Source organism: Anopheles coluzzii, chromosome 2 (assembly GCF_943734685.1).
Source record: "Anopheles coluzzii chromosome 2, AcolN3, whole genome shotgun sequence".
NCBI classification, from domain to species: Eukaryota; Metazoa; Arthropoda; class Insecta; order Diptera; family Culicidae; genus Anopheles; species Anopheles coluzzii.
This window is the reverse complement of record NC_064670.1, coordinates 20,329,128-20,341,239: the sequence shown is the minus strand read 5'-3', so window position 1 is coordinate 20,341,239 and position 12,112 is coordinate 20,329,128. Positions and strand designations below refer to the sequence as shown.

General features: G+C 49.2%; 4 protein-coding genes across 5 annotated transcripts; all 4 read left to right on the top strand.

Annotated features, from left to right (window-relative positions):
* The first annotated feature begins 240 nt into the window (after positions 1–240).
* Positions 241–4,139, top strand: LOC120952310 (MICOS complex subunit Mic60). Of its 2 annotated transcripts, XM_040371584.2 has the most exons (6): positions 241–463; positions 829–980; positions 1,079–1,278; positions 1,355–2,551; positions 2,822–2,842; positions 3,004–4,139. In XM_040371584.2, the coding sequence occupies exons 1-6, from the start codon at positions 419–421 to the stop codon at positions 3,627–3,629; spliced, it is 2,241 nt and encodes a 746-aa protein (XP_040227518.2). In that variant the 5' UTR covers positions 241–418; the 3' UTR covers positions 3,630–4,139. The 2 variants fall into 2 exon arrangements, with proteins under 2 accessions (XP_040227518.2, XP_049462965.1); XM_049607008.1 differs by lacking the exon at positions 2,822–2,842 and having other exon boundaries at positions 242–463.
* Positions 4,140–4,299: 160 nt separating this feature from the next.
* On the top strand, positions 4,300–5,784 carry LOC120952312 (thioredoxin domain-containing protein). The gene is made up of 5 exons (XM_040371586.2): positions 4,300–4,581; positions 4,668–4,992; positions 5,062–5,223; positions 5,290–5,415; positions 5,488–5,784. The coding sequence occupies exons 1-5, from the start codon at positions 4,449–4,451 to the stop codon at positions 5,699–5,701; spliced, it is 960 nt and encodes a 319-aa protein (XP_040227520.2). The 5' UTR covers positions 4,300–4,448; the 3' UTR covers positions 5,702–5,784.
* A 178-nt stretch (positions 5,785–5,962) lies between these two features.
* On the top strand, positions 5,963–6,718 carry LOC120952315 (ribonuclease P protein subunit p20). Its single transcript, XM_040371590.2, has 2 exons — positions 5,963–6,347; positions 6,419–6,718. The coding sequence occupies exons 1-2, from the start codon at positions 6,102–6,104 to the stop codon at positions 6,716–6,718; spliced, it is 546 nt and encodes a 181-aa protein (XP_040227524.2). The 5' UTR covers positions 5,963–6,101.
* Positions 6,719–6,776: 58 nt separating this feature from the next.
* LOC120952316 (transmembrane protein 203) lies at positions 6,777–7,395 on the top strand. Its single transcript, XM_040371592.2, has one exon. It carries the CDS (start codon positions 6,777–6,779, stop codon positions 7,230–7,232), a length of 456 nt encoding a protein of 151 aa, XP_040227526.1. The 3' UTR covers positions 7,233–7,395.
* Positions 7,396–12,112: the final 4,717 nt, after the last annotated feature.

Genomic DNA, 12,112 nt, shown 5'->3' with positions numbered 1-12,112 from the left:
GTTCGGGTTGAGTGCACAGTGGGCGATATTAGTCCGGACGTTACAGTCTTAAGGATGTATGGAATGCATTTTTATTAGAAAATCTCAAATTATCGTTCGATTTCCTTGTAACGGCTTTTTTTAAATAGCACCCGTTTCCCAACTGCAAACGTCACTGCCCAACTGTCAAATTGTACAGCTGTCAGCGAAATGTTTTTCTGCCGTCGTAATCGCTTATGTCAGATCGGTCCCCCGCCCCTCGCTGTGCTGCGAACACTTTTTCCCCCTCTCTCAGCGAGACAGCGGAGTTCGTATCAGGTGCTGTGTGGTACTTTCTGCCAGAGTCGGACCAAAAAAAGAGGCCCCAACATACCAGAGGCTTCCCCCGGAGCAGAGCGCTCGCCGTGTGACACACAAGTCGACAAAGTAACGCAGCATCATGTATCGCTTGCTGGTGCAGAAGGCGCTCGCGAACAATTCGAAAGTACGTATCGAGCGGAGTGCGACCGGGTCAGGATTTTGCAGGATGGGATGGATGCGAAAAAAGAGCGTGTTATGTCATAATACGCGGGCGGACTGCACCCGTGCCCGTGCTATCGTGTCGGTGCAATTGCAACCCGTCGCCGGGGCGAGAGAGAGAGAGTGTGTCGTTGCATTCCCCACCGTCATTGCACCATTTTTCGCTAATCGCCTAAATTCGGTATCCTCGTCCAATGGTTGTGTGGTTTGCAATGCATCCGGCGCACACCAGTATACCAGTGCGCTTTTGACGTGTGCTGCGAGAATGTGTTTATTTTTGTGGTCCCGAAAGAGCGTGATCTAATCTCGGCGATGCTTCTTCTCTTTTAGCGACCGTCCGCCCAGCTGTTCGCCGCCAGCCGATCGTACAGCGGAAGCGCACGAGGTTCCAACCTGCCCCCGCTGCAGGAGGCAGGATTCGGAAAGGTGCTAGTGGTGCTCTCCCCAATCCTTATTGGTGGAGGCGTCGTAACGTACGCCAAGTGAGTGTGCAGCTGATGTACAGCTGATAAGATAAACTGCTAGAGAGGGACCTGCCAGTTTCTAATCGCTGATCGTGATAATGTTGTGCGTTTTCCAGGTACGATAATGAGTTCCGCAAAACGTTAATTACGAATGTTCCCGCGCTGGAACCGGTGCTGAAGACGCTGCTGCAGGAGACGAACCCTCTGGACGAGGTGTCCAAAAAGATGGACGATATTAGCAAAACCATCGGCGAGTACACTTCCACCATCACCGGCTTCTTCGGTGGCGGTGAGGAGGAAAAGAAGCAGGAGAAAAGTAAGACCGATTTTTTTTTACTTTGATGCGTTTGATTCCTGGACAGGTAAACACAAACTTATTTTACCCTTTTCAGAACCTGATTTACCGCCGATCACCCGCGCCAAGTCGGTTCACGTGCCGGTACCGTCACCTCCCCTTCCGAAACCGGAGCCCATCAACCTCTCCGACAAGGTACCTGAGCAGCCGAAGAAGAAGCCGGAAGCTGCCACACCAAAGGTGACGACCGCGACGGCTTCCAAAGCTGCGGCTGCTGCCACAGCAGCTGCTCCGGCTAAGAGCGCACCGGCAGCACCATCGAAGCCAGTACCTCTGGCATCTGGCGGCGAAACTGTACCGAAATCCATCAGCGACCTTGAGCAGCAGGTGGAGGTGGCCGCTACGATCGCCATCAAAGAGTACGGGCACGCGGTCGACGTGCTGAAGTCGTACACGAACGAGGTGCGCAAGGTGGTGGACGAGTCGGTCGATAAGCTGGACTCGTCCAGCTGGACCACGCTGCGCAACCGCACGAGTGCGCGCGACACCGCGCTGCAGGCCGCGGAAGATGCGGCCGACAAGGCGAGGGGCAACATCGAGAAGCTGCACGCGTTGCTGAACAGCCGCGAGATCAAGTGCTCGGACGAGCTGAAGGACAAGGCGAGACAGAACATTGCCGCCTACCTGGACCATCTGAAGAAGGCCAAGGAGGAGGTGTATGCGGCGCGCGATCTTGCCTCGCTCGGCGAAAAGTACTGGAAGCGGGTGGAGTCGGCCCGCAACTACTTCGTGGAGGAGATGGAATCGCTCTTCCCGGGCATTAATCTGGCGGAGCGCAAGCTGAACCTTTCCAAGGACGAGCTGGACCTGTTCATCCTGCACGCGTACACGCAGGTGATTGCGCACCAGAAGGAGCTGCAAAAGCTGCAGATCGAGGGCGACCAGAATCTGCGCCGTGCGCTCGAGGCGGTGCGCGGTTCGGACCAGAGCGAGGAGGTGAAGGCACGCCTGGAGTACGAGATTGCGAAGGAGAAGCGCCAGCTGAACCTGCTCAACCAGAAGAAGCTGCTGCTTACGCGGGCCGAGCTGGAGCAGCAGATGCGCGAGCAGCTGAAGCGCCAGACGGAGGCACACGTGGACCATCTGAAGGATGCGCTGACGCAGAAGGAGCTGGAGATGAAGCGAAAATTCCAGCGCGAGCTGGATGAGAAGATTACCACGGAACAGGCAAGCTACAAGCTGCAGCTCGCGGCAATGCTGGGCAAGCTGAAGGGCATTCACAACGCACTGGTCGGTAAGTAGTGGTTTTTTGGTGGAGTTTTCTAACAATCGGATAGCCACGATGAGAGATTGTGCTTTTCCCGAGTGAGTACGTGTGTGTCTGTGGTCGCTAACAGTATGCCGTGTTCTTTGCTCTTCTTTCCCGTACCACATGCCACACTCATGTTTACTGTGTATGGATGCACCCCATCCACCACCCCTGACTCATTCCATTGACTCATTCATACGCGTGTGTATGTGTGTCATCATTAACTGCTTTAAACTGTGTGGCTGACGAGGATAGAGATTGATACCGAAATGAAAGGTACTTGCTCATAATTTAACCGATTGTAGTTAAGAAAGTAATATGCATGCGTAACACTCTTACTAAATCTTTATGTTTGTGTCTTGCCTTTATTTCTGCATGGAAAAGCCCTTTTCCGGTTCAGTTACTAATCGATTTTACCTATTTACCGTTTCCCCCAGAGCATGCTGACGCGGAGAAAAGCGCACACCAAGCGCAAGCCCTATGGGGAGCCTGCCAGTCCCTGTGGTCGTCGATCCGTAGCGGCCAGCCCGGCAAATCATGGCGCGATCAGCTGCGCCCGCTCAAGGACGAAATAGCCGCCGTAGCCCGGTCGGCCGAAGGGGACGAGCTGGTGACCGTGGTGCTGAAGGGTCTGCCCGAAACGGCCGTCAAGCGTGGCGTCTACCCGGAGGATGCGCTCCGCGAACGCTTCCTCAAGGTGGAGGAAGTGTCCCGCCGGTTGGCCCTCGTCCCGGCCGAGGGTGCCCGGTTGCCGATGTACGTGCTTTCCTACCTGCAGGCCGCCCTGATCGCTCGCCCCGACAAGCCCATCTCGCAGGACGAGCTCGAGAACAAACCGTTCGACTTTAGCAAGCTGGACACGTACGACATCCTGAACCGCGCCCGGTACTGGCTCGATCGGGGCGACCTGGTCAAGACGGTCCAGTACGTCAATCTGCTGCAGGGGGCGCCGCGCAAGGCCGCACTAGATTGGCTGAACGAGGCGCGCCTGCTGCTAGAGACGCAACAAGCTGCCAGCACGCTGATGGCGCATGCCGCCGCCAGCGGTGTCCGATTCCTGTGAGGCGATTCGATTTTGTATTAATTGTGTACTTGGTCTGGCTAAACGAGCGCAACGGAAATTGCCACAAAATTGTCACACATCCAGCCGACCGGCAATGTGTGGACTTGTGTATCGTAACTGCAATAGTTAGATGCCGAATACAAGGGTCAGTTGTGTTTGTGTTGTCTAATTCGCTTTAGTTTTCGTGGCGCGCAGGGTAGCGATGGGTAGCTCGGGTTCGTGCGGAGAGGCATCATTTGCAAAAGAAAAAAAAAACATCCATTCGGGTAAAGAAATGACTTTAAGCGAGGCAAAAAGTATTGTTTTAACACATTAGCGATTCCTTTTTCGCCTTCCCTACTTCGTAGCGCGATTTCTAGATTGTTATTTCACGCCGCATTGATTAATTTATAGAACCGTACTGTCGTTTCAGGATGGTGAGGATTGTAAACGCACGATACGAGCAGATGGGCTAAAAGACCGTATGAACAGAACAAGTAGAATAAAATAAAATCAGTCATTTCACATGGAGCATGAAGTGGCCCGCATTTGATCGGATGATGAGAAAATACGAACGTCTTGAAAAATATTTAAACTGGCGTCAGCAGCAGCTCTCGTCCACTGTGCACCGATGTGCTGTGGAAATGCTGTCAAACACACAGCATGCCAGGCTTTGTCATCACAAAGCATTGCGTTGGCAAGAACTTGTTGATCGTGGTGCCGCCTTTCGTCGCACGGTTCTGTGATATTTTCATTACCTTTTTGTCCCCATCATTCCAGTGATATTCGTTGCATACTTAATCCCTCCAATCCATCCATGGTAGCTACACTGTGACAATCATGCTGAAAGTACTCGTTTTTGCGCTGCTCGCCCTTACCGGCATCTGTCGTGCATCATCGCCCTTGGAGACTGTGAGTGAAGATGATCTCGTGAAGAAGTTTCACAGCCACAACAACTTTATTGTACTTTTCTGTAAGTCCAGTCACAATATACCGCATTGTTGTTATTGTGAGCTCAAGCGGCCCACGATTTCTCATTCGTTGCCCCTTCTTTTTTAGCAAAACCCAACTGTGCCGACTGTGACAAGTTTGAGGCCATCTTGTCGAAGCTGAAGCAAGAAATCGAGGACAATCTGCAGGCACATGCGGTAAAAGCGGTAAGCAGCTCGATGGCCCGGCTGTACAGCCCCAGCAAGGAGCCGGCCGTCGTGTACTTCCGCCACGGTGTACCGCTGCTGTACGATGGAGCGATCGAGGAGGACGCACTGATCGGCAAGCTGATACAGAACAAGGATCCGAACGTGAAGGAGCTTTCCGATGAAACGTTCGAGCATCTTACGCAGGCTTCTAGTGGTGCCACCACCGGTGATTGGTTCATTATGTTGTAAGTGTGTCCAGGGAAATGGTTTCACGCGATTAGAAAATAAGCTCAAATTCGATTATTCGATTTCAGCTACACGACGAACTGCGTCGATTGCCAGCGGCTTACGGCCGTGTGGGAAGCGGTTGCGGCCGATCTGAAAACGCGCATGAATGTCGCTCGTGTGCAAAAGGATGGCAAGGGAAGCGAAACGGCCGCACGGTTTCAGGTGAAAAAGGTGCCAGATTTCGTTTTGTAAGTATTCAACGCGTGGCTCAATTTAAATCGAACGGTGGAGATTAATTTTTAATCCTTTAACAGCCTACGGCAGGGAAAGTACTACCGGTATGAAATAAGCAAGTACGACATCAAATCGTTCGTCACATTCGCCCAGGACTGGTACAAGAATGCAAAGGCCGAACGCGTCCCAGTGCCGTTGTCACCATTGTAAGTGTCTGATTAAGCTGTAATTGTGGAAAAGATGCCGATATTGATACATTTTATACTTTTTACTTTTAGCGATAATCTTGTTGAACTGGCCGTCCAGTATCTGAAAGATGCGCCAAACATGTACGCCAAGCTGTACAGCGAGTATCCCATGGTTGTGTACGCATTTGGCGCGGGATTGCTGTTCATCGTGCTTGGGTTTGCACTGGCCATCATACTGGCTATCGTAACGCGCTGCAAGGCAGCATCTCGTGCAAAAAAGGAAACAATTAAAAAGGCAAAATAAGTGCTCTCCGGTGTTGGCAGATCGACCGGTAATCTGCAGCCGAATTTTAAATATTAAACAAATAAAACTGTATCGATAACGTATTTCGGGACATGACCATTTTTTGTTTATTTGAAATATTTTGAATGATTACAAAATCTCTAAAAGTCTTTTTTTCCTTTTCATTTGTAACTGCATTACAACGCCCCAAGAACACATTTACAAAAAGGTTAATTTTTTACATCTGTCAAACAGTTTGACCTGCACGTGTCAACAACTGTCACAAATGTAAACAAACATACCGTGTGGATCCAGCAAAGTGCTCCTTTCCATACAGCAACCCCTTTCGCTAGCAGTGGTTTATTACATTTCCGGATGGAAACGATCGATTCGAAGTGCGATAGAATAGGCCCTTTATAGAATGTCCAGCACACCAGCCGGCAGCGATGGACCAGCAGCTGTGAAAAAGTCCGCGGAGAAAACGCCACGCAAGAGAGACCGCACCGACGGCGGCGGCGGCGGTGGTGGTGGTTCAGCTGGGAAAGGAAACGGCACTAGCAACTTCCAGCGCAAACCAACCGACCGCCATACAGTGAAGAATCGTGTCCTTCCGAAGTACTTTACGCGCGAGAACGACGTTTACGTTACATACAAGTCCGACTTTACAGTAAGGAAGAGTCACCGTGTGCTGGTTGTGTAAAGCACTGACAATGCAACTCCTACCTCTTTCTTTCGCAGTATCAGCTCAAATCCTGTCTGGACATCCTGAACTCCCCGCTCGGAGAAGTGTTCCTGCACTGCACCGGCCGGGCGATCAACCGTGGCATTAATCTGGCGCTACGGATAAAGGCCGAATTTCCCGAAGCGTTCGAGTACGAGGTGAACACATCCCAGATAGCGATCACGGATGATTTGCATCCCCTGCACGACGAGGACGACTTTATGGTGCAGCGGCGCATGAACTCGTGCCTGCACATTCGACTGTACCGCACAATTACGGTGAAGCAGTCCACCAAGGTCGTTGGGGAGAGAACTTAACCGTGTACGCGAAGCAAACCGCGCTCTAAAGCCGCTGCAGAACACTCACGCGCGAAACATGTCGGAGGAGGTAGAAATTAAGACGTACTTTAAGCTGGTGGACGTGGTGAAATGGATCGGCATCACGCAGTTCGAGATACTGGTCAATCTGATTGCCTTCCTGGTGTTTACGATCATGCTCACGGTGAAGGCGGCGAGCGGCGAGCTGAACGGTACGCTCACCGCCAACGAATGGTTGGACCTGTTCTCGCCCATGTTCTGCGGCGACTTCTGCAACACCTACTTCTGCATCATCGTCGGCATACGGATGTACCTGGGCAACAAGCACCGGCAGGCGATGCACCGGCTCGTTTGGAGCATCCCGTTTCTGCTGCTGACGTCCGGGTTCAAGTATCTGGTGTGCCTGAAGCTGTCCGGCCAGATACAGCTCGAGTACAGTGAGGTGTTTTCGCCCATCTTTGTCCTGCTGCAGATGGTGGCGGTGAAGGCGTGCCAGTACAACCAGCAGTCCTGATCGCACGCCAACGCCCCGTCGCGCCGTGAGCTGCTGTCGTTTAGCAATGATGTCGTTCTGGGCACGATCGTGATGCAGTGAGCTGATGATGCCGTTGCTTTCCGCCCGTTAAGCACATACGATTAATGTTAATTAATAATAAACCTGAATACGATCATATAAACGGTGCCCTGTTTAAGAAAATGTAAAGAAAATGAACGCTCGTGCGCCTGCAAATGGGACAGTATCCAGCGAGATTTGTGTTGTAATGAAGAAAAATAGCTTAAGCTTTAATATTATCATTTTCTCTCAACTTTAAAAGTAACGTAACTATAATCCCGTCCAGAATTACTCACACTTTCCGTATAATGAGAATTGATTATTTTAATGTGTGCCACAAATCCACTGCATAGCATACCCGCGATTGCCGAGGAAACATTGTAAGGCCGCCAGACGACCAATGCCACGCGTTGAAGCTAATCGAAACCAACCTGCGGGACAACTTATCCTGATGCTAATCTTAATTGGTAAGTGATTTCTCCTGCTACTTACTCTTTCCCCCCCTTTTAATCATGAGATGTAATAGTGAAATCTAACTCACACAAGCTAAACGTTTCGTTCTTTGTAGCATTCAAACGACATTACAAAAAAAACACCTCACCAAACAAGTCCGGTTTTCCTCCCTCTCTGCTCAAGCTTTAATGCAGTAAGGTAGTGAACGGTTTCGCCAATGGTGGAACTGGACCCGCGTGTATGCTTTCTCCGCCTGCAAGCATTTAATACCCGCGACCTGCGCTGATGACTAAACGTGCCCACAAGGTGGATACGACGGAGAAACAACACGCACACACACACACACACGCTGGCCCAAACAGTTTGCACAGATGCACCCCGATTCATGCGGCCGGGAAGGAATGTCTGTTATTAATCGGTAAGAAAAATACTCTTTTAATTTACCTTAAGTAATTCCGCAACGCATTCACACGTACTCAAATCAGTAAAAAGCAACACAATATTATTGCAACCCTGAAAGGGTGTTGCAGCAAACTCAAATGTAAATTGTTTTTAAAGCTTCCTCCGCATGTTGCTTGCGTTTCGTGCTCATGCTCGTGTTGTTAAATGTCACCCGCCCCACAAAAGGGAAAGCAAATCATTGGTTTTAAATCGTCATTAGCCATGATTTTGGCATGACAAATTTGCCACCACAGCTGGGGTGGGGGGCACCCGTTCGCGCGGGCGGGGGAGGGGTGCACCCTAACCAGGCGGCACTAAATTACCATAACATTAGTGGTGCACATTCCACGCGCGTACCGAACCGATGCTCTCCCGCTCAAGTATGCAAAACGGACAAACATGCACCACCATGTTTTCCATGTCACACAACGCCAGGACCTAATCCGGTTTTCTAGCGTCCGAATTCCACACGTGATCGTGATGGAAAGATCCCTTCCCTTCCCGGCCCTTCTCTGTCGCTTCCATTCCATTTCCTTCTGCCAGGCACGAGTTGTGTGTTGGATGTTTTTTTTTGGCAAACGTATAGCCGGCCGGTGGACATGCCGATGTGTCTGCCAAGTGCACTGCCAAGGAAGGAGGAGGCACAAACACACACACACACACACACACACATACACCCCATGCCATACCAATAGAAATCGAAAGCAAACGAAATTCGCCCCCTTTTGTGTCGTGGACCGCTTAACAGTCGGAACGGAAGTACGTTTGACTTTCGATCGAAAACGAATAAAGCTCTTCATGGGTCCCCACTCCTCCAGTCCAACGGTCCAGCGCGGTAATAGGCCCGAATGTGGAATCGTATTTTTGCCATACTCTCTAGCCGGTGCTGTGGTGGTGTACAATTTCCATTTCACTATTTAATCCCTTCCTGCCTTGCACTGGCACCCGCCCAAAATACACCCGAAAATGGCCACCGGCTGTGAGCGGTTTGACTAATTTTCACCACGTCGCGGGACGAGCGACTGTCGAGCCGCCTCCCCCCCCCCCCCCCTCCAGGAGGCGGTATGGTTTGTGAAATTGAAAGTGAAATGTTGTTCGACTGCTGGTGCTGGTGCTGATGCACGTTCCGGACCGGATGGATTGGGCCCGCGGAACTACGCGCCTGGTTTTCGATCGATTGCTCTCTGTATGAGATGAGGATGATGTGCAAAGGGATGATTTAATAAGTTTTTAGTGCGGAAAAGTTGCTTCCGAGATGCATTACAAGCATCACAAGTATAAAATGATTTGTCCGGTGTTGCTTTCCTTCTTAATTCAACAGTGCTTTAGGTGGTTTCTATTTGTACATTTTGCTAAACAATTGTCATTTACTTTCTTTTCTGCTTCGAGATGGAATGATTGAACGTTTGAAACAACATGTTGGTCAACACTCAGCACTTTATAGCACTTTTGTTTTTGCTATCTGTAAAACAACATTTCTTTTTACATTGCTGTGCATATTTAAGTACAAATCTACTTTAAAAAAATCGTCTCAAAATGAATTAAATCATAAATATGGCTTGAATGTTTTTTCTTTCTTTTACTTTGTTTAGACGAACTTTGAAATATCTAAACCGTTTATAAAATGCAAATAATACACACGATCGTTTTTACTAAGCCAAAAGTGGATAGATTTAAATTAACAGAGTATCGAACCGTAATATTGTCTTTACTTTGATTAAAAAGAGATTTTTCGCTTGATTTCTTCTTGCTCCATTCATGTCAAAATCATAAATTGAGATAATTGTGGTATTCAATATTCCAGAGATTAGTTAATGGATTCGTTCCGATGATGTTTAACTGCAACAAATACGATCAGCAGATACTTGAATTAAATCCAATCCATTATGCTCCAACTGAATAATAGTACACCATCGTAATACTTCTGATTTCGCCCAACCACACCAGGGAAGGATTCCGATTACATAAATCACCCAACAAAACATTGCGGCATTGTGTTTACAGCAATTTACTTTAAAATAATCACCCAACCATGCCTTTTCAATGCTTTCGTATGAGGCGTATCGTATGTATGAATGAATGAATATGATTGTTTTGTACATTAACTAACCCAAACCGCATGATCGTTCCCCAAAACGGCTCTGTGTGGGGGCCTCTCACTCTCATGTTGCACGGACCCATCCACACAAATGTACCGATGTGTCGATTGCCCCCGTCACTCGACTCGATAAGTGAAACAAACAAAACGCGCATATCCACCCCGGGTTCGACGCTTGGAAACCCGCCCTCTTTGCGGTAGGACAATCCGTCGTGTTTAGGGCAAGCAAACGCATCTTCCACCGCCGCGTTTACTTTTCACCTTTCTCTTTCGCAATTTCAACACCAATATGTGAGTGTGTGTGTGTGAGTGTGCGCATGTTTACCCTATGTCCACAACATCGCATACCGACACGTTGTTTTGTCCCTCCGTGGCCGGTATGTTAACCCTTTTGCGGCCACACGGTCGGGGTGGGTGAGTGGTTTCCACTGCAATCCGTTTTAAGGTGCGGACGGGGTCCCTCTTACAACCGCCGCTGCATGATGAATGATGGTCGAAGACAAATAATGCAACACGGCACAAATACGGACCAGCAGCAGCAACAACCCGTGGAACCCGTGCTTTGGGTGTGTGTGCGGTAAGCTGTGCGGTTCGTCGCTTACCGTCCATTGAATGGTGCCACTTGGTGCGCGTTTTCTCTACACCGATCACCGATCTGAGCTTTGCTCTCTCTCTCTCTCTCTCTCTCTCTCTCTCTCTCTCTCTTTCTCGCTCTCTCATCATGACGATCGTTCATTGCATGGGGTGATCGCCTCGGCAGCTCCAGGTGTCCTCCCGCTGGAGGTCCGGGACTGGTAGAAAGTTTTTCACCACCAAGAAAGGAACCGGTACGCACGCAATATTTATGCGCTTGTGATGCGGATGCGGTGGGGGGGGAGGGGGGGTTGGGGTGAAGTATAGGTACGGGGAGTCTTTCTTGGGGCGTACATTTTTGAATCAAAAATTGACACACCACACCTATACTGTAATCTATTTTGGAGGAATGCGCTTTTTTTTTTGTTGGTGAAATTTTTAGGGTGTGTTTCGGGCGGTTCTGAGCATAAAAGTGCTGTTGATATTGTCACTTTTCGTCAATCATAAGCAGGCAAATAAAGGCGTCCACTCAGTAGGTGTATTGGTATATTGATCGTATAAGATGATGAAAGTCATATTTTCAAGATGCTAATATATGCATTATTTGTAATGATCACTTCAAATGTATGCTTAAATTTACACACAAATCAAAACAACCGTCTCGCAAATACGCTCTGAAACTGTGAATGATCTTTGGAGCGATCATATACAAACCTTTTTTTCTAATTTTACTTAAAACAGCAGAGGCATTTTAAACAATCTAAATTAAGAATGAAGTGTTTATCTTGTTCCTTTCTTTCTGTCTTTCTTTATTCTCCTTGTTTGTACAAATATTCGCATAAAAGATAAGACTCCTCGACCATCTCACACACACTTTTCACACCTTGACTCACCTACCTTCTGTGCCAAATCGCACCGATCTCTGCTCCTCGCCCTGCCAGGGACAAAAACCTGTACAGGAAAGGCCACACAGGCATCACCGATCAACGGATGCAAAAGATGATGATTTCACCTTCCGCTACCCATTGTACCTGGAATCATCCTCGTCCCGCAGGGCTCTCCTGTTCGTCCCCACACACACATGCACACAGGTGGTAAAGGCCCGTTTCCTTTTACTGATCCCTGGACTGGACTCGCAACACCATCTCTATTCGGTCAGCTGTGAGTGAGGGTTTGGTTTTACAACCGCACAGTAAAAGTATCGATCCCTCTGCGACGCACCGATAAGAAATTATTCATCTCGGCAAACAGTCCCGCCCCGGGTGAGCCGCAGGAG

What these genes read in the sequence shown, in the direction of transcription:
- LOC120952312 (XM_040371586.2), top strand. Translation starts at nt 4,449, where the DNA reads ATGCTGAAAGTACTCGTTTTTGCGCTGCTCGCCCTTACCGGCATCTGT. An exon ending in CAACTTTATTGTACTTTTCT is followed by an intron (nt 4,582 to 4,667) that starts GTAAGTCCAGTC and finishes CTTCTTTTTTAG; the next exon opens with CAAAACCCAACTGTGCCGAC. An exon ending in GGTGATTGGTTCATTATGTT is followed by an intron (nt 4,993 to 5,061) that starts GTAAGTGTGTCC and finishes ATTCGATTTCAG; the next exon opens with CTACACGACGAACTGCGTCG.
- LOC120952315 (XM_040371590.2), top strand. Translation starts at nt 6,102, where the DNA reads ATGTCCAGCACACCAGCCGGCAGCGATGGACCAGCAGCTGTGAAAAAG. An exon ending in CATACAAGTCCGACTTTACA is followed by an intron (nt 6,348 to 6,418) that starts GTAAGGAAGAGT and finishes TTTCTTTCGCAG; the next exon opens with TATCAGCTCAAATCCTGTCT.
- LOC120952310 (XM_040371584.2), top strand. Translation starts at nt 419, where the DNA reads ATGTATCGCTTGCTGGTGCAGAAGGCGCTCGCGAACAATTCGAAA. An exon ending in CGCTCGCGAACAATTCGAAA is followed by an intron (nt 464 to 828) that starts GTACGTATCGAG and finishes CTTCTCTTTTAG; the next exon opens with CGACCGTCCGCCCAGCTGTT. An exon ending in GGCGTCGTAACGTACGCCAA is followed by an intron (nt 981 to 1,078) that starts GTGAGTGTGCAG and finishes TGCGTTTTCCAG; the next exon opens with GTACGATAATGAGTTCCGCA.
- LOC120952316 (XM_040371592.2), top strand. Translation starts at nt 6,777, where the DNA reads ATGTCGGAGGAGGTAGAAATTAAGACGTACTTTAAGCTGGTGGACGTG.